Source organism: Pleurodeles waltl, chromosome 5 (assembly GCF_031143425.1).
Source record: "Pleurodeles waltl isolate 20211129_DDA chromosome 5, aPleWal1.hap1.20221129, whole genome shotgun sequence".
In the NCBI taxonomy this organism is placed as follows: Eukaryota; Metazoa; Chordata; class Amphibia; order Caudata; family Salamandridae; genus Pleurodeles; species Pleurodeles waltl.
Window position 1 is genome coordinate 1290049136 of NC_090444.1, and position 20430 is coordinate 1290069565.

Here is a 20430-nt window from a genome sequence, read left to right on the forward strand (position 1 = left end):
CACTAAAGAATTAAGAGAGAACTTGCAGTCAGTTTGGGATAGGGCACATGATAACCTCCGAGAAGCTCAGGAAAGACAGAAGAAATATCACGATACTAGAAGTGTACTTCGTACCCTTGATGTTGGGGACAAGGCACTGATCCTCCTCCCCAGTAGCGAGAATAAATTATTGGCCCGATGGCAAGGACCCTATGAAGTAATAGAACAGATTAACCCCACAACATATAGATTGGCCCTTCCCCACAGACCTCATCGAGACCAGATTTATCACATCAACCTGTTAAAAAAAATGGCAGGAGACATAAGACATACAGAAAATCCAACATATCACAACCGATCATAGGGACGACATACCATATCCCTCCTTTTACCCCTCCCAAAACGCAGAGGTAGACATACCTCAAATCAACTCCAACTTGTTGGACCCCTATAAAAAGTCCCTCTCGCTGATGATTAAATCTTATACAGATGTTTTTTCCCAACAACACGGTCACACTACCTTAACTGAACATAGCATCCGTACAAAAAGTGAGGCAATAGCAAGACAAAGACCCTACAGAATCCCCGAGGCCAAGAAAGCGGTAATGGAACAAGAAGTTCAAAACATGTTACGGACAGGTATTATTGAACCATCCAATAGTCCCTGGTGTTCTCCGGTGGTGTTGGTACCTAAGCCGGATGGGACAACCAGATTTTGTGTCGACTACCAAAGAGTCAATGAGCTTACTTATTTCGATGCATATCCTATGCCACGCATAGACGAATTAATAGAGAGGATAGGTCACGCCAAGTTCATGTCTACCCTATATCTAACTAAAGGGTATTGGCAGATCCCTCTAACCAAAACAGACTGAGAGAAAAACGCCTTTGCAGCACCTTCCGGGTTATATCAATTTACCGTATTACCATTTGGGTTACATGGAGCCACATACCTAGATGACATTGTGATATTTAGTGAAACATGGTCCGACCACCTCCTACACCTAGCAGCAGTCTTACAGGCATTACGAGAAGCCCACTTGACCGCCAATCCAGTAAAATGTCAACTGGGATGTACGTCTGTACAATATCTGGGATACATCTTAGGACAGGGGCAGGTCCGTCCCCAAGTAGAGAAAGTGGAGGCTATCCAACATATCCCAATTCCCTCGTCCAAAAAAGACGTACGTGCCTTTCGAGGTCTCGTCGGGTACTACAGACGGTTTATACCCAGGTTTTCTACCATTGCCGAGCCCCTTACTAACCTACTGAAAAACACATCCCCGAAAACATTTACTTCGCTGTCAGAGCTTTCTTCAACTCAAGAACACCCTATCTACTGACCCCATTTTATGTTGTCCTGACTTCAATAGCCTGTTCTATTTACAAACTGATGCTTCCGGAGTGGGGTTAGGGGCTGTGTTGTCTCAACCACAACCTGATGGTACTACCCGTCCCATCTTATACATAAGTAGAAAGCTTCTTCCCCGGGAACTACACTATCCGACCATTGAGAAAGAGTGTCTGGCCATTAAGTGGGCCATTGAGTCCCTCCGTTATTATCTCAGTGGCCACCCCTTTACCCTCATGACTGATCACGCTCCTCTCACCTGGCTCGCTCGCAATAAGGATACCAATCCTAGAATCCTGAGATGGTTTCTTTCTCTGCAACCTTTTTCTTTCCAGGTGCTACATTCTCCAGGCCGGGCCATGGTCAATGCGGATTTTCTCTCCTGGCATCCCGTTCCATAGTGTCATCGGCAGACGCTCTCTAGGGGGAGTGTTTGTGATGGGTCTTTCCGATCCGACCCACACTTTCCCCGGACTTGCGCTGACTCTGCCTTGGTCGCACAGGAAGTAACCCAGGATAACAGCGCTGGCATTGGATGCCTGACAACACCGCGGGACCTGAGGGGATTTAAAAGACGGCTTCCTCCCCCTGCAGGGGAGCGCGCCGGGAATAGGAGCTGGGAGGCACCGGAGTTCATGGACACAGAAGAACAGACGACTGAAGAAGACGCCGAGACCAGAAAGGAAGAAGCCGCTCCTTGGAGGAGCGAAACGCCGCCGGAATCGGAGCCGACAGAAACCCTTGAAGACGTCCGCTGACCCCAGGGAGCTGTGCGAAGGAGCCACCACGCTTCAGGAGAAGCGTGGCCTCTCCAGGTACGGGGTGCGGTACAAGGGGAAGCGGGCGGGAGACGGGAGGTACGGGAAAGGGCGAGGAAGGGAAAACAAAGGGCCACGACACAGGGAGCACTGGGAGGAAGGGAAAACAAAGGGGGCACGGGGAGCACTGGGAAGTAGAAAGACGAGAGAGAGAGAAGGATAAAGACAGCAAAGAGAGTTTTATATATATATATATATATACTAACATATAACATAAATCCAAAGAGTCTAAAAAGGGAAAACAGGAAAGAAAGGAAGTCTCTAGTATCCGAACGACAGGAAAAGAAAGAAAAGACAGCGAGGAAAGCAATAGAACAGACCCAAATGAAAACCAGGAAAGAATAAGTAAATCAAGAAGAAAATACAGGAGAAAGGTAAATAGAGAAGAGAAGAAAAGAGAGAGAAGAAATAAAACAAAAAAAGTAAACCACAACCCCACACTTACCAGTTCTATGTTCTTCTCTTTCCACACGCTTCCCGCGAGGTCCTGGGAGGGAGAAAAGAAGAAGAGGACGCGAGTTATAATCCAGAAGGTGAAGACGCCACAACCTACCAGAACATAACAACCATCTATGTCTGTTCCCTATATATTACCTATCAAACCAATAAATCAACCCTACTAAATCAAGAAAACCTGCGCAGTCTGGTGTTTATAACAGCCATCCTCGTACACAGATCTACAGGGATCCAACTACTCGTGGAACTTTAGACTCGACCGTTCCAGCAATGGCCTGAGCTCATACCTAACCTCTACTTCCCCTTGGGTAGATACGGGGAAAAATGAATTATTTGGGACTGTCCTAATTGATTATTCTCTATCTCACTCTCTCTCTTTCACCTTGTTAAAACCCTGCTGTGCCGTGACTAATAGGAGATTTGTAGCACTTTTAATTATGACACACTTGATTAAACTGCAAATATAACATCCTTTTATCTGTATCCTGAATGCAGTGATATGCACAATGTGAGAAACCGATTCACCATGGCATGTGGTGTAAGTGAAACATTCCAAAATATAATTAACGAATATTTTATGAGTTGGAACTAACAGGTTATTTTACGAGCATTGGAGGAAGAGTCTTGTAAACATTTGTTACTGTACACATTATTACAGTCTGAACTTCGGCTTTACTTTTCAAATAGTGAAAAATTGCGAGTGCTAAAAAGACTGAATTCCTGCTTCTTTTTTTATTAAGTATGCTTACTTGTTATTATTTTCTTCATTTTCCTAGGCCGACACCAGTAATTACTTTGATTTCTCAATATGGATTTCAGGAACATCTGCTGTATTGTAAGTTGAAGTGTGGACATTGCGCGTTTCTTCATTGTTGCCAAGCAGTTGCAATGAAATGAAATATAGGTTTCTAAACTGGATCTGCTAACTTGCATGCAGCAATAACAGCGTTTGGACTGGGAGCTTGGCACGAGATGACCAGTGCACCAGTTTGATTGCAGTCTATCCGGTTTTGCTAATTCGTTGTCTGCGATTGAGAATCTATATAATCCTCTGCTGTGAATATTACCTTTTCAAGCATAATTAGATGGATTGAGCTACATTAGCATGAAAAAGTGACTTGCCTTGTAACATGATTCTCCAGCATGAGTAGCATCATTCAGTTTAAATACATCAGTGCATATGGAGGATCCAGGAACACATCTATAACTTGCCTTGTAACATGATTCTCCAGCATGGGTAGTATAATTCAGTTTATAAACATCAGTGCATATGGAGGATCCAGGAACACTTCTATAGCAGATACAAACGATGTCTCAAACCTTAAACCACAAGCCAAAAATGCCTGATTGGGGTAACTTTTTCTTTAACTTTTTAAGAAAATTAGTTCAAAGTCTAAAACAAAAATTAAAATTGATTTAAAAACTAGGTGGAATTACATTGGTATCCAATCGTTGATATTATTTCTGTTTAAAATAGATAAAAATCAAAGATAACTCTTTCTAGAGGGATGTTATCCCATCGTGTCAATTTATGGCAACAAAAGGCCACCAGAAAATAAGCATGCATCACAGTGGGAGTAGCTTCCTCGGTTTGTATTGGCATCCTCGTGAAGAATATGGGAATGCCTCACATCCCTGCTCTTATTCCGATTGCTTGGTAAGGGACAGCTGGTGGTTGCGTGAACGTAATTGAGATACTCATGCTGGAGAAATGGTGTAACAGGTAATTAATTACCTATGTCTCCTCAATGCTGGGACTTCCGTAAATATTCATAAATATTAAAATAGAATAGCAAGTTCAACCCTGCCGTGTAGAATGGTATCAAGAAAAAAAAACTACGGTTGTGCAGAAGAAAAAAACGGGCTACTTATTCTTTTGAAATAAGATTGAACAAAATAACCTTGCTCTGTTATGAACACGTACACTTTTTGTCTTCCTGCTACCATTCTCCTCGGGTCAGTTAAATTTCCGTAACAAGGGTCAGGGGACTTGTATTTCTGTGCTTACCAAATACAAAGGTTTTCTTTCATCCACTGATATGCTCACCCTCCTGTATGTAATTTATGTAAAACGTTAACCACTACACTTACAGGAGTAACTACTTGTGGAAAAGAATAATGCTTCTTTGGGCACAGCAGTATTTCTTGTTGACGAAATGACTAATGGCGTGTGAATCATTTACAGTGAAAGCAATATTTCCCATTATGCTAGTCATTGTTCCCAAATAAGTGTATACAAATAGGGGCCCAACAGACATTGGAATACATTTGAGCTGTGTTGCCTTTAGAAGACGTTTGACCTATGCCACTAGCTCTCAATACTCTAATAAATCAAGCTCTGCTTTTCAGTAATAGTCCAGCTACGTTACCCTCACAAAACCGGGCTCGTTTAGAAAGCCAAACAAAAAGAAGGCCTCCAAATTGAGCATTCAGCATTCTAGTGAAGAAATACATTTCACTTGAGATAAAAAAACACTTTATGAATCTTACTTATTTTCTCTTATAAAGTTTTGTTTTAATCTGTTTAATTTTCTTCTTTAACTTTCTTAAGACAAAAATTGGAATAAAAATATGCCACTTTTTGTATTCAATAGCTCAACTTTATTGGAAAATGTGAAGGAAGAACCATTTAAAGGATACCAAATTGGGTACTAAAACAAGTATGTTACTATTCTGAAAAGTCCGCACAACTAGAACCTCCTATCTTGACTGTACGAGGTCAAATATTTATAAAGTTGGCGCTTAAGAATTTAAAATGCTAATAGACCTCCTCCTCTAAAGAACAACTTGAGTGCAACACCAAGATAAAAAATAAGTAGGGTTGATGAGATCCTAAAAATGAAAAGCAACTTCTTTAGATTTCTTTTCTAATGTATACTTCTAGTTGCAGAGTATTCATCTTATGAATATCCTCGGATGCCAATCTAGATTGGAAAAACTCAAAACCAGAGCCCCTGCATGCTGGTAGGTGGCCGCGTGAAACTACATGTCAGCGTCGTTCTGCTCCAGAAGTGACGATTGGAGCAGCATAAAGCAACATCCATGCACACTGATGTTAATTCCCTTTTTTTCTACGCATAACAGCAAAGATCCAGAGCAGAAGGGCAAATTCAAGATGCTCATGCAGGTCCAGGTTCTTTATACCATGGATCTTGGAGGCTATATGGTGACCGTAAACCTGTAGGATGCCTATTTTCACATCCTTGTCCTGCAGGCCCAGAGATCTACCTGCGGATCAAGGTGGGCCAGGAATACTTTCAAATTGTGATGCTGCCTTTCAGGCTCACCATTGCCCCTCTGTTATTTTTAAAGGTGATGGGGTGGTTGCTGCCCATCTCTGGGGCGAACAGACTTCACATACTTCGGTGACAGATGACTGGTGTTAAAAGCATGCTCACCACAATCAGTTCTGAACCACCTCCAAACAGCGGTGAAATTCTTGACATTGTTGAGGTTCTCAATCAACATGCTGCAGTCACACCTGACTGCTACACAAAGGCCTCCCATGTATCGGGCCCTCCTGGATATAATGTGCTTTTGGTCGTTTCCTTCATAGGACATTCAAGCCTGATCTCGATGTTTCAGCTTCTGTCCTGAAAGTTGAAAAGAATGGCTCTGGGGCTTTTTGTCCTGCCATCCGCCTAATCGGCAACCATGCCAGATAGCATATGCGGGCTCTGTAGTGGGATCTGACGTCACAGTGGGCGTAGTACCAGGGGAACAGATCAGATTCAAGTACAGATGGTTTTCATGGGCAGCTCCATGGCCATGTAGTGTTTCAACAAGTACAGTGGGTTCCTGGGGCCTATACCAGGATGTTCTATGGCTTTGGAGCTGGCTGAATCATCAGGCATTTCCCTGATCATACAACACCTGGTGGAATTTTAAATGCTAAACTGGACAAACTCAGTCGGTGATGCCTAACAGATCACAAGTGGCAGTTATAGCCAGATGTGGCGAAGGGTGTTTTCCAGCAGTGGAGAGTACTTGGGCTCGATCCCTTCCTCACCACCAAGAACGTATGCAGCACTTAGAATGCTCTCAGAGACGCATTCCTCCTAGCGAGGAGCATGGGACTTCTGTTTGTATTTCTGTTGCTGCCTCTCCTGCCCTGAGTCCTGAAGATAAGTAAGGGCGGGCTCAAGTCATTATAGTGGCTTCAGACTGGGCCAGGAGAGTGTGGTACTCAGACCTGCCGGGCCTGAGCATCCACTCAGACTGCTATTTCAGGACAATCTTTTGTCACAGCAGCAGAGCATGGTCTTTCTCTGTGGCTCGTGAACTTGTACTTCCTCGCGGAGATTGACCGGTGAATGTTAGTCTCCTTTGACCTTACCCCTGAAGTTGTTTTCATCTTGGCAGCAAGGCATCATTCTACAAAATGTGTGTATGCCGGGGCCTACAATAAGCTTGTTCCTTGGTGTGGTACCCGCTAGTTGTAACCGTTACTGGCCAAAATGTCAAATGTAGTATAACTGCCTTTGGACTAGCAAGGATTTCTTATGATACTTGATGGCCCTTCAAGCATTTTAACCTTTGCTGGACCAGTCGTCCAGCATATTCTTGAAGCTTTGCAACTTATGTTTCTGTGAAAACCATTTGTGATGCCACAATGGCTCCTAAATTTGGCACTCACTTTCCTCATGTGTACCCCTTTGGAATAGTTGTCCATTGCGTCTCTTCAGTTTGAACACAGGAAATTCTGATTACAATAACATCGGGACATCCTGTGAGTGAGCTTCGGATCCTCTCGGTCCAGCCTTCTTATACCACGTTGTTTCCAGCTATACTGTGTTAGAAATTGGATCTTTAGTTGGCAGAGGTATACATCCTTGTCCAAGTAGGAACCACAATCCTAGTTTGGGTAAATCACAACACAATCCAAATTATCCATGCTCACCCTTTAGTAATTTGGCACAGAGCAGGCAGACTGCACTTAGAAGGCAATATGTAAAGTATTTGTGCAATAACTCGTACAGTAACACAGTGAAAACACCACAAAAAGTACTCCACACCAGTTTAGAAAAATGGATAATATTTATGCAAGTAAAATAAGATCAAAAATATATCACTTTTTAAAGGTTTAAATGAGTCTCAGTTATTAAGAATCAGTGGTTATATCCTTGAAACACACAGTACTTCGGAAGCGTAAAAAATAATGATGCACAGGGGCCGCAGAGGAGGAGATACAATGCATCAAATTATCTAGCGCGGCACAGGGGATACATAGTTTCTTTTCATGCTGCAAGGTGATGCGTCGATTTCCAGGAGCGCACCCTTGGTTCCTCACTGCGATGTGGAGATATTTTGACACCCAGGGACGATGTGTTGAAAATCTTTGACACGCTGGTAGAAGGAGCAGGCGCTGTGTCGTTCTGGTAGGTGATGCAGCAAATATTCTGCCGCAAGACAGGCGCTGCGCCGATTTCTGCAGACGTTGCATCGATTTTCAGACGCACTGAGATTTTCTTCTTTTTGGTGAAGTCTTTGTGGACCTGAGACTTCAGAACAGGAGGCAAGCACAATCCAAGCTCTTGGATAGCACTTGTGGGGAAGGCCGAGTACTTCCAGCAGAGTCAGAGGGCAGCAGGGCAACAAACCGGGCAGCAGTCCTTCTCAGCAAAACAGTCCAGATGAGTCCTTTAGGTAGCCAGGCAGTCCCTCTGACAAAGTCCATGTGTAGAATCAGAAGTGTCTGATTTGGTGGGGTCAGAGACCCAGTATATATACCCAAAAATGCCTTTGAAGAGGGGGGAACTTCAAAGAGTGGTTTTGAAGTGCACACGTTCCCCTTTCAACCCAGTCCTATCTGCCATGATCCCTGAGGCGGGGTCATCAGTCCTTTGTGTAAGGGCAGGCCACTGGCCTTCGAAGTGTAAGAGAGAGCCCTTTCACCCTTCCTGGCCAGGGAGACCCATTCAGTATGCAGATGAAAGCAGATATGACAGTGTGTCCTGTGTTATGGCTGTCTGAGTGGACTGCACAAGGGAGCTCTCAACCAGCATAGACCAGAAGTGGACTGGAAACAGGCTGTAAGGCACAGATGACAGTAAGTGCAGAGAATTGCCCACTTTCTAAAAGTGACATTTCTAAAATAGTAATATTAAATCCAACTTCATCAATACACAGGATTTTCTATTACCGTTCTGGCTACACTAAACATGACAGGGCTACTCTTTTCAGATCAGAATTTGCCACTTTTTGCTACCAGGACATGTAAAACACATGAATGCATGTCCTGCTTTTACTGACGTAGCACCGTGCCCTATGGGTTACCTAGGGCTTACCCTAGGGGTGAGTTATATGTAGAAAAAGGGGAGCTTAAGGCTTGGCAAGTAGTTGTAAATGCCAAGTCGAAGTGGCAGTGAAACTGCACACACAGGCTTTGCAATGGCAGGCCTGAGACATGTTTAAGCGGCTACTCATGTAGGTGGCACAATGAGTGCTGCAGGCGCACTCGTAGTATTTAATTTACAGGCCCTGGGTACCTCTAGTGCACTTTACTAGAAACTAACAAGTACATTAAATATGCCAATTGGGTAGGAGCCTGTGTTACCCTGTTTGGGGGAGAGAACACATGCCCTTTAGCACTGGCCATCTGTGGTAAAGTGTGCAAAGTCCTAAAACCAGCAAAAACAGAGTCAGAAAGCTAGAGGGAGGCATTGAAAAGGTTGGGATGATCACCCTAAGGCCGTCAGGTCTAACAGACTGGTGTTATAGGCTCAAGCAGCATTCCTACTGAAGGTGCTGACACCTTTTCACATTTGACAAGACATCAGTATTCTGACCTTTGCTGCACCTCATACCTCAAAGGAAAAGGAGCGACTCCATTGCTTCGACTCTAAGAGAGCACTCAACTTTTACTCTGATCACATCAATGAACATCTTGTGGGTGTTCAGCACTTTATGGGTTTCTCTGGGGCAGCAAAGAGCAAGGCAGTGCAGAAGCGAAAGATTCGATCTTTTGTATTAAGATCTGCATTGGCTAAGAGGCAGAAGCCAGAAGGTCTGAGGGCTCGTTCCACCACAGCTAAGTCTGCTAGTACTGTGTAAGCATGTGGAGCGCCTATCCTGTATCTGTTAGCTACTTGGACATCAGTGCATATGTTCACAAATCACTGCTGTCTTGACATTCAGATCTTCAGTGATGGACAAATTGCCCTTTTGGTCCTCTAAAATAATTTAGTCTGAGCCATTCTGTAGACCCACAACCTTGGGAAGTACTGCTTTGGTATCTGCTCACAAGGTGAAGTTTGAAGTATCCATCAGAAGAACAAGTTACTTAACTTAGGTAATACTCTTTCTAGTGGGTATTCTAACTGCAGGCTTCAGTGCCCTTCCACCTCCCCATTCTGTGAAATGGTCTTTCCATATAAAAAGGTCTCAGTTTAAGGAATCTGCACCCTGGTTTTACAGTTCGCTAATTGGCTCCGTGCCTGAGGGCGTGGATAAGCTCACTAAAAAAACTGATTTCAGCGTGCCTGGGTGTGGTATGTATGGGGCTCCGATTGTCACTTTCAGAGTGGAATGATATTGATAGAGAGTTATACGCTGGCTCCTTCTGGCACCCTGGAGCAGTGCTTTTGAGGTTTTTGAATCTAGTCTAACACCTGGGGATATTCACAAGGTGAGGAATCTTCAACAGAAATATCGTTATTGAAGCTAAGTAACATGTTCTTTAGGTTTTGTTTAAGAACGCTTTGTGTTTCCTGACCTCATGTCATTAAGCATTGAAAAATGTAGGGTAAGCTGTAGTGTAGAGAGTGATTGGTGTTTTAGTCAGCCCCCTTCACCCATTGTCTAACAATTTGGGCAGCCTGGCACATCAGGCCGCTTGCATATGGAATCTTCGGTCACTTAGAGCAGTGATGTCCAGAAAATATACGTTAAGTTTACTGTGACAAAGCATTTTGAGAGCAAAAGCATTTAGGATATTGCTTTTCAAAAGAAATGTTTAGTAATGCTTGTTTTGGTGTGTTTTTTTTATTTTTATTTTTTTATAGCTGTTCTGGAAGAAATGGTTAACAGTGGACGCTTGAAAGGCGCAGTGGTCGGCGGGAGACAGGACAAGGCTGTGTTTGTTCCAGACATTTATTCCAGGACACAGAGCAGTTGGGTGGACGCGTTTTTCCGACAAAATGGTTACCTAGGTAACAGCTATTTGTCCTCTTTCTCGCTCGTACTCTCTCTGGGGAAACAAGTCTTTGCAGTGCTTGCGGTTTTTGCCATTTGATTGTGTTCCCTGATTTTGACAGCAGAAGTGTTTCAGGGTGCCAGACCTTTGACATTTTGTGCTTTAAAAACAAAACAAAAAAAAACACATTCTGACAATGAATGTGCTCCCTCGGCTCTGAAGCACATAGTTTATGCTGAGCAACTAAATGTTGTCCGTGGCAAAATGTTTGTATTTGTGGTCAAAGGGGTGAATAACCCTTGTATTGGGTTTAAGCAGGATTCTTTGTAAAATGTATATACTGGTGCAGAAGTGTCACGAGTAGGGCAGCAATAAAAATAATACAGTGTGGCTGCAGAATACATATACGTTACATAAATCCGAGATGAAGCTAACACCAGACACAGCTGCATGTACATATCTAGGAACACGTGCAAACTCTCCACACTCATTCTCCCTGTACCTAACCACTGCATTATGCTTCCTCATCCCTTCGGAATACAAGAACGTGTCTCCAGAACTTCATAATCGCCTTCAAACACATATGCTTCACCAACCACCTTCTCATCCCCAAATGCTTGCAAGTACATGCTTTCCACGGGCTAGGTAACAGCACCTTTGTCTCACACTAGTAAGCAGCTAACTGCTGTACAAATGCAGTGACAAGGTAAGTGCCTTGTTAGAGCATACACAATGACTACAATTTCTATGAGCAATGCATGTTGAAAAGTCATTTTTATATTGTGTGTGTGGCTTTATGCTCCTTCACTTGTTATTAGTATGCATTTGAGGGTGGGCATAGTTGGGATAGTTGGAATCGTTTGCTGCATGGCAGTTAAGATAGTCGACTGGTGGGACCGGGAGGATGATGGACATGCCTTGATCTTGTGTTGTATAAATGATTTCTGTTCAAATCGGTGACATCGATGTGCCATTGTGATATTCGTAACGAGTATTGAAACGTTGACCATTCCGACACATCAGTCGCAGATTACCTTGTGGTCAACCTCGAGCACTGTAATCAGGACCACTGATCATGACAGTTTAAGGTGTGCATCTGAAGAAGCATTAAACTATTTCTGAGGAACTACAGATCAGTAGTGCACATACACCATTGGACACGCGGTCTATTCTAGCAAACCAAATGTCGTTTGCAGTTCTAGGGCATTGCGTTTCACTGGGACGCAGTATGTTCCAAAGTGTGGGTGTCCATCTTTGTATGCAAATGCTGTGCGTTTTCTATTTTCATGTGCTGCACATAATGTCAATGACAATTCCATACAGGGAACAGGCATATTGGATCTGGTGATCAGAGTTCATTTTCTTCTATTGAAGGCTACTTCTTTGGAGTTGAGTGTTAGATTGGCAAAGCGAAGTAAAGATGACAAGGGTGTAAATCTTTTACTGATCACAACTTCAGGCACAACAGAGAGACATGTCGTCTTCCTTTACAGTGTTTCCGTTCACGCGAGCCGGTGGAGCCAAATGAGATCAAATCCGAATAACATTCAACACACAAATCTCTGCTTTGTTTGCTTTATGAGAGATTATTAGAATCTAATAATTTACTTAATTGAGTTCGATTTCTTTTCTGTAAAAGTTGTACCTGCTTTTGTAGTTCTTTCAAAGTTCTGATGCTAGCAGTTTTGCTGAATTCGAGTCCAGATTTGGAGACCTGACACCCCTCTTATAATCTGTTATGGAAGGGTATTACTTGGTGGGATTCTAACGAAACAGCTGTATCCTGGGACCACTTCCATAAGGTTGTCTCTGCAGACCAGTAACAACTGCTGAAGTCTTCATCACCAATAGTCTCACACATAGCATTTAGCCAGCCCACTCCCAATATTCTGTGATGGCACTATAGATACTTTGCAGCTTCTGGAAGTACCTAGAATGTTACCCTGAGTAAAAGCGCATGCCAGACATAACTCAGGCCAGCCCAGTGCAAATGCACACAACAAAAGCATAGAAATGTGGGGTTTGATGCGGTGGCATACACAGCCTTCAGCATAATTCAGGCACATTTTAGCTGCAGTCAGTCCTATTCTTGCCACGCAGCTACAAGTCAATAACCAGATTACAAATGTTGTAGACACTATACTTGAAAGTACCCCAACTGCACGATACCGACCATTCCTATGATTCGATCTATGCCTGCATACAGATACATAGCAGACACCACATGAGCTAACATACGCACGAAGGCAACACACGAGGGAGCACTCACAATATAAGAGTAATAAAAAAAACACATTAGTACCATTATTAATATTCTGAATGGGAAACTATTGAAGCGCATGAAACAAATATAATCCTAGTGCTAATTCGTTTCCACAGAAAATTAGAGCATTATCTCACATCTCCCGTTTGTTCAAAGCCTGACACACATTCTCGCAAAAATGTTTGGTGAACTATTGTCCTGAGGAACACAACCATACCTTTTGATGTGAAATGCCATCTAGGATAATGTCCTAGCATAGGGCTTCTAAGTGTATATGGCTGACCTAACAGATAGCCAAAGTTAGTTCTTTCAACTCTGTCTTGGAGGCATCTTTACTTCAAACAAGTACTAAAGTAGAACATTGCACATCTGCCACGGTATAGAAGGTATACATTACTGCTGCTGTTTCTTGTTCATAAGAGAAAGATTAGCGACCTATATTTTTCTCTCTGAAACCGTTTTAGCCAGCAGCGAATGCTTAGCAGCACGAGGTAAGTAAATAGTGTATTATTGTAGCAAATTGGAATGTTAGGTTGTAAGGGAGAAAGGCCGCTATGTTAAGATGAGCTGCGTCTGAGCTCATAGCAGTGAGACCCACAGCTTTTTTTTGCACTTTCATAGTGTACATTCATGTCAACATTGAATTTGAAGCCATAGAAACCCATTAGTAATTCCCAGATCCCATCCACTGAAAGGCCTACTTTTCTTGTTAAGAACCATCTAATCCTCTTTGTCTCTCCCCTGTCTGTCTTTACTAAGGCATTCATTGACCAGCTTCTTCGTAGTTCAAGTCAGTACTATGTCCCAGCCCTCGAAGGCAGGCCAGAGTGATCCAAAACCATACATCTATCATTATCTTACAGCAATTCTGTTTTTCTGAGTACTTGTTTAATTCTGCAATGCAGTATCTCGCTTAGCTATTAGGCTCCAATTAATTCATGTTTTCATACCTTTTACTGATTTCAAGTCCACATTTAGCCCCAAGATTATTTACTTGAGGCCTTGCTCCAGTTGCCTGCCCATCACAGCTGTCCGGTTATTGTAGGGGTTGTGCCTTGTGACATCTTGGCATCCAGTTTATTCATTGCCCACAAAAGACTAAATTCTTGGAGTTTCCGAATGTTTTTACTACAATCTGTTGCATGGAATAGCAGCAGGTATCTATATAAGTGACGGATTCAAATGTCTTCTAGAGTTCTGCAAGAGATTTAATGTGACCCTGATTTATGAATTTGTGTACCTGATGTTTTGTTTTCTGTTTTGGGGACCTGTTCCTCGGAGTCTGTGCTACCTATCATCAGGGGAGTACCATCCTGAATGGGTCACTACTGCCTCTGGTGCAGAGAAATATGGCAGATACTTAAGATAACTGGATCACTGTTCTTTATGTACATGGTGAGTGGAGAAGCTCTGCTGGGATTATTCAGGACCCAGTCTTTTATGAATGATCTCATATGCTAGTATTGGAAATCTAACACATTCCATCCCAGGCAAGGAAAGTCAAACCTATGTTTCACACAGTTTCTTTACTGGGCAGTTTTAACTGCCATCTGTGACCTGACCGTATATTTGTTCTATAGTTTTACTGTCTTTAGTTTATAGGCCTTGCGCTGTTGGTACAACGAGTGAAGACTTTGTTGCCACACCCTGGTAACACCTGCCTTCGGCGCTTATGGTTTATTGCAGACACTGCCGTGATACTTGCAGCTGTTCTGTTGTACAATACCTTTGAATTTGACACATCTGCAGTTCAGGCCATGGTCATGTGGACAAGGCATGGATTAGCGGTGACTCGAGAGAAACAATGAGTCAGTTGCATTCAGTCATGAAATTATCAAATCAATAATCAAATGGCCCATTTCATATCTACCATAACAGAATGTCACTCTGCGCTGTTTCGTCAAATGTTTCATCTGAAACGAAATATTAAAAAACAAAAACACTACCACTAATTATTAGATAGCCTTTATATAGAGCAACCCAAATGCATACTGAAAACAAAAGGGCACCCAAGACTATAGTGATTCATAAGCATTGTCTGCGTTTTTTTTATTTAAATGCACACTTGGTTGCAGCAAAAGAAGCTTGTAGTACCCCATCTCTGGTAACATGCTAAGACGATTCCTGACATAATAGGACGTTTCTCATTTTATAGATCAGGGAATCTAAAGTGTGAAGCTAGGGCGTCTATCGGTGAAACATAACTTGTATTTCATGGTGAAACACCTCCTCTACAATCTTCTGCTTTGGTCTGGGGATATTTTGTGAATTCTTTGTATTCTTACGAAAAATACATAACCTGATTATTCAGTGTTTATGAGAGAGGACCATAAAAAGATGATGTACCCACTTGGGTAATCTGTGGATGATCTGTGCACACGTTTAATCGAGGGCCCGAAATTTCATTGAAACTGACACACACACTCACACTCTCGCACACTCTCTCTCTCTCTCTCTTCGCCCGCTCTAATTGTATTTTCGGCACTTTATATTGAGATAGATATATTCTGCTGTAATCCAAGGGCATGCATGTGTGCCCTGGTCCTATACTTTTTACATTTCGACAGGTGTAGTCTATACTGTATTTGTGTGTTGGCACTATATTCTGGAACCATGATCTGAGAGAGGTATAGCTCTTACAGAATCATCATTTCAGGTCTTTGTGGTACTGATATCCAGAAAGATTTTCTGAATGCACCTCCGAGAGATGGGTCATACGAGCCTAGTTAAGTGACAAGTTTAAGTTCTTTTAAAACTAGACATTTATTTCGGGAACTTTTACACATTTTGCTTATTTAAGTACCTGTAATTTTATCTGGACCAACTTTACCAATTAGGTAAAGTGTAAGTTCACGTGATGCTCCTTCCTCTGACATCAGCAGAGTTGTTAAACGATGTGTGCTGTCACTTTGCAGTCTGGGACTTTGAACAGATGGCCACACTCACAATAAAAGTAATTTCAATTTCCCGGCTGTGCAGTCTTTCTTTAGTGTGTATACATAAAACTGTATATATATATTTTTTAACTTGGCTGAGAATATTGATTTCTGTTTGCTATGATTAACTCATCAAACTGTTTTGCGGTGAATGTGTAGAGTTTGATGCTGTGGCCAGGCTTGGTATCCCAGATGCTGTAAATTACATCAGAAAACGATACAAGTGTGCACAGCTCCTATTCCTGAAAGCTGCCTGCGTTGGCCGTGAGATTGTGGATCAGGTGGAGGCTTCCGTCGAAGAGGCCATCAGCTCCGGAACATGGGTGGATATATTGGTAAGTTTTCCTTGGAGATGACATCCCTTGTGGTTTCATTTTTGCTCCAATGTGCTGTTTAACCTAGTTAATATTTTGGTTTAATTGGAACTTCATAGTTGTACACTGTTGAAGGGACATACCATTTATGCATAATGTCTGATCTATTTAGTGCTTGGATGAGGACCTGTTCTTGATAGTTTTCATTGTATCCATGCAGAATGTCTCATACAATGTGTAATGAATGTACTTTCTATTTATATTTATCCTTTTGTGTGCTTTATCAGATTTTCTGAAAATGATAACTTTCAGTGTCTTTAGTATAGACATTTCGAAACATTGGTCAGCATGTGAGGACGAAAAGCTTATAGGTTAAATTCTGAACTTGTATATGACGTTTTTGTATTTTTCATCACTCCCGTGGCAGCTGTGTTTACTTTTCATCAGTGCTTAATTTGTAAAAGAATAAGTGCCTGGCTTACATTTTTTCTCGGAAGCTAGTTCCCGGCGCTATCGCATGCCGGAGGTGCCGAATACCGGGGCTTGCCTAGTCGTGATCCTACTTTCGTCCATCGGAACACCCTCGTGCCCCTTTATCCCACTGTTGCAGATTCTTTTTCGTCCTTGCTTTCTCTCTTTTTCAAATTTTTATGCCCTTTATTTTCCCCTTTTTTTCCTGCGTATGTTTTTTTCTTCCTTGCTGTGGGTCATCTGATCAGGAAATATAGGCACCGGTCCCCAAAAATAAGTGCTGGTGGACCCTACTTCCAACCACTGGCTCAAATTAAGCACTGCTTTACATATGTCTTTTAATCTATTAGTAGAACTTTGACTTTATAGCGCCAGCATTCCATCAAGACACTGTATGAGGGATACTTATACCTGCAGCTTCCTCACCTTTTGACTATCCCAGGGGCATACTAAATCCAGAAACGTTTCAATAGTTCTCCATGCTGGACTGTGGCACTGCACGTGCTGCGTGCTGGATACGGCGTCATCATGACATCACTGGAGTCATAAAGCACATCTGAGGGTATACTCATGTCAGTTCCTTTTTTCTGTGCCATTGATGTGAATCCAGAGCTCAGCTCTTCTCATGAGTCCTCTTTCCTAAAGAATTGCTTTTCCCAATGCAAGTGCACTCATGTTTCCCTCGAAAAGATCATGGTTTAGGCCACGGAGCGAATATAATGGTCAGATGTCCATTATGGATCAACACAAAATCTGCCTAAGATGCCTGAAGCTTGACCACAATGTCAGTATTTGCAAATCTTGTTGAAACATGCACCCTGAAGCCATGAGATAGGAAGCCAAAATATTCATGGCGTGGGATCAGGATGGACATTGGAGAAGAAGAAAATTGAGACAGAGGTTGGAGACCCTGTAATCACCACCTTCGTCAAAGTTTTTAAACCACAAGCACAAAAAGAAGAGACACTATGACTCCTAGTGACACAGCTCTTCTGAAAGTAAGTCTGTGAGACCCCCAGGGTCCTCAAACTGTTCTCTTTGGAGCCAGACAGCATAGAATAACCTTCTGAGGATCTGGGACCTGCAGCTCCTTAGGACCTGAGTCCAGTTCAGTTGCCATCTGCAGCGTCGACCCAGAGACACCATACCGATCAGCATTACGTGAAGTTCCCAGCTCCATGAACAGACCCAGCTTTTTACTGAACTTCATGTTTGATGCTTTCTGTTGTGCTACGGCCCCCTCTGGAGTGCCTGATGTCCTCCAAAGAGCTATGGCTTCAGAGTCATCCCAGTGCCATATCATGTGGCTCTCTTTGCTCTTTTTCTACCATTGCCTCATGTTACCTTGGCCCGACTTTGGCTACAATGTCGGCACATGCCTTGGGTACAACTCCACACTTGATGCTGCCACCTCTAACAATACCATCAGTTTCCTTATCACCTCTGGCTCCACAATTGACAACACTGATGCTTCTACCTCCATCCCTAACTTTGCAACTGATGCTACCAATGGTGCAACCTACAAGACCAGACATATTACACTTCCTAGTGTGTCCTGCACACCATTCATGAGAGGTGCAATGCCTTATGGAGAAGAGAGAATATTTTTTTAGGGACTCGGATCCAAGCGAAGATCCCTGGTGGGATGCTGGTGACGGACAGGCTATGACTCTAGACCCAGATTCTTCTGGTCTTCAATATGCTAGTGGCCTGGATACCTCGCCAGAATTGGAGCTGTACTCCCCAACTGGGTTGTCTCCACCTGAGGTCACAAGTTACCATTCTGTTGACCACAAAGCAGCAGAAGTGGTGGACCTTCAGATTTGCTCTACTGAAACAAAGGACAACATTCTTATGGAAGTATTTTACACTACCATTAAAGCTGCAGAGCCTTTGCTCTGTTTTAACAAAACCCTCACAGAGCCCATTCTTGGTGTGTGGGAGAAGTCCATGTCATCTACAGCAGTTCACCAATTTATAGCAAGATGGTACAGGCTGGCTCCGGGTGACCCAGCCTTTGTATCATTCCAATGATCGCGAAAAAGCCTTGTAGTTTAGACTTCATGCTCTTTTAAGCTGTTGCTAGGTGCGTTCCCCATCACCCTGTCAGACAAAGAAGTTAAAAAGATGGTGCATAACTCCAAGAAGATACTTTTGGTGGGCAGCAAACTGTTGCCTGGGTTGTTCCTCTCATGCCCCCTTGAATATGGTCCAGGAAGTTCTGCCCAATTTACCAGCTTATCCTCAGCCCTCAGAGTTAATGAAACTTTGAAATGTATAGTAGAAAGGCCAAGTTTGTGTTATCATGAAAGCCCCCGGAGACCTCTGCTTAGCAACAAAAATGACTGCTTCACTAGGATAACCAGTGCACTGAAAGTGCTGCAGCACAGTTTGATTTAACTTCCAAGTGTAGAGCGAGCCAGCTGGCAGGATGTCAGAGAGACTGATCTCTTATGACGGTACTTTGTCTCCCCTAAGCCTTGAATCGGTATGTTAAGTGGAGTACAGTGTTCTAGCTTCAATCTCGGGCAGAAACAAGGAAGCGTGCTGGGGTAGGGTAGTGAGATTTTGTGGTTTACATCCTCACTTGCAGTTGTTTAACACAGTAAACGGGGCAACCTCTCTTTCAAAGATAGGAGTCTGCTGAAGATGAGACAAATAGTAATTTGAATAAACAGTTAATCAGTAGTAAAAGTTGCAGATGGTATCCATAAAAAATAAAGGAGCACTTCCCACTAAGGACATACGCAAGTCCACATCATTTAGCTACCCATCCAGAAAGAGAAAACTGCGGGCCAGTAGAAATTTCACAGTTCTTGGGAGACACATGAAGGGAAATGCAAGAACACAAGTGAAGGTGAGGGAAGCTCAAGGTATGAACTGGGACTTTAACGACAGAGCCCACCGACGTACACAGTTGGCAGGCATGGGTTTAGTACTTTAAGTACCTAATCTGCCCATGTTTAACTGAAAGATGATGTTCTGAAATTAGGTGTCATCTTGTATTGGGCAGCTCTCTTTGGTGTGCTGTCTGAGAGGTGCCATTTTTGTGTAGAGAAAATGCTGAGCTCTGAAATCAAGGGACCATGCCACACCCATCCTTCACATTTTCTATCCTTAGTGCATTGTATCCAGAAGTGATGAAGTTGGACATAAGTTCCTTTTTCATCATTGAGTCTTGATTAACCTTACACTAATTTGCCAATTCCCTGAAGTCTTTTCATTGCCAGTAGCATATATTAGAGCTGTGTTTATTATGATAATATTTTGGGGTACCAGAGTTCAGCCAGGCATCTGTGCACAAAGCAAGATTTCAAGCAAGCTGTATCCGACACCTGAGCAGGGGGATTAATAGCTTAGTTGAGGCAGAATATCCCCAACTAGACAAATGCATGAAAGCTGTAGAGTACAAGAGCTTGAACTGTGCATCTGAAAGCCTAAGAATAGTTTGATTTGCTTCAGCAATGACAAATGGCAGGGACTTAATTTTAGAATCGTATAAGTGTGTGACTTCAAAGGTTGCTTTCAGCAAAATGAATTACATATCAAGATTACCCTTGAATTTCAGTGTTTATCATCATGGTCTCATCTTTGACCACTAAGCTCATAAAGGCAAAGGATATCCTGCATTTACACCCTTTCCTTTCATGGTGGCAAATGACAGTTTTCCTTTTGAAGGTCTTAATTATGCCAGGAGGTGGACTGCTT

At 42.8% G+C, this 20430-nt stretch overlaps 1 protein-coding gene across 1 annotated transcript in view; it reads left to right on the forward strand.

Moving 5' to 3' along the window:
• UFL1 (UFM1 specific ligase 1) overlaps positions 1–20430 on the forward strand; it is a 329946-nt gene that overhangs the window by 148475 nt on the left and 161041 nt on the right. Inside the window, exons 7-9 of the mRNA XM_069235525.1 lie at positions 3381–3439; positions 10608–10754; positions 16097–16272. Of these exons, the coding sequence (XP_069091626.1) occupies positions 3381–3439; positions 10608–10754; positions 16097–16272 (382 nt within the window). The remainder of the gene's footprint in view (positions 1–3380; positions 3440–10607; positions 10755–16096; positions 16273–20430) is intronic.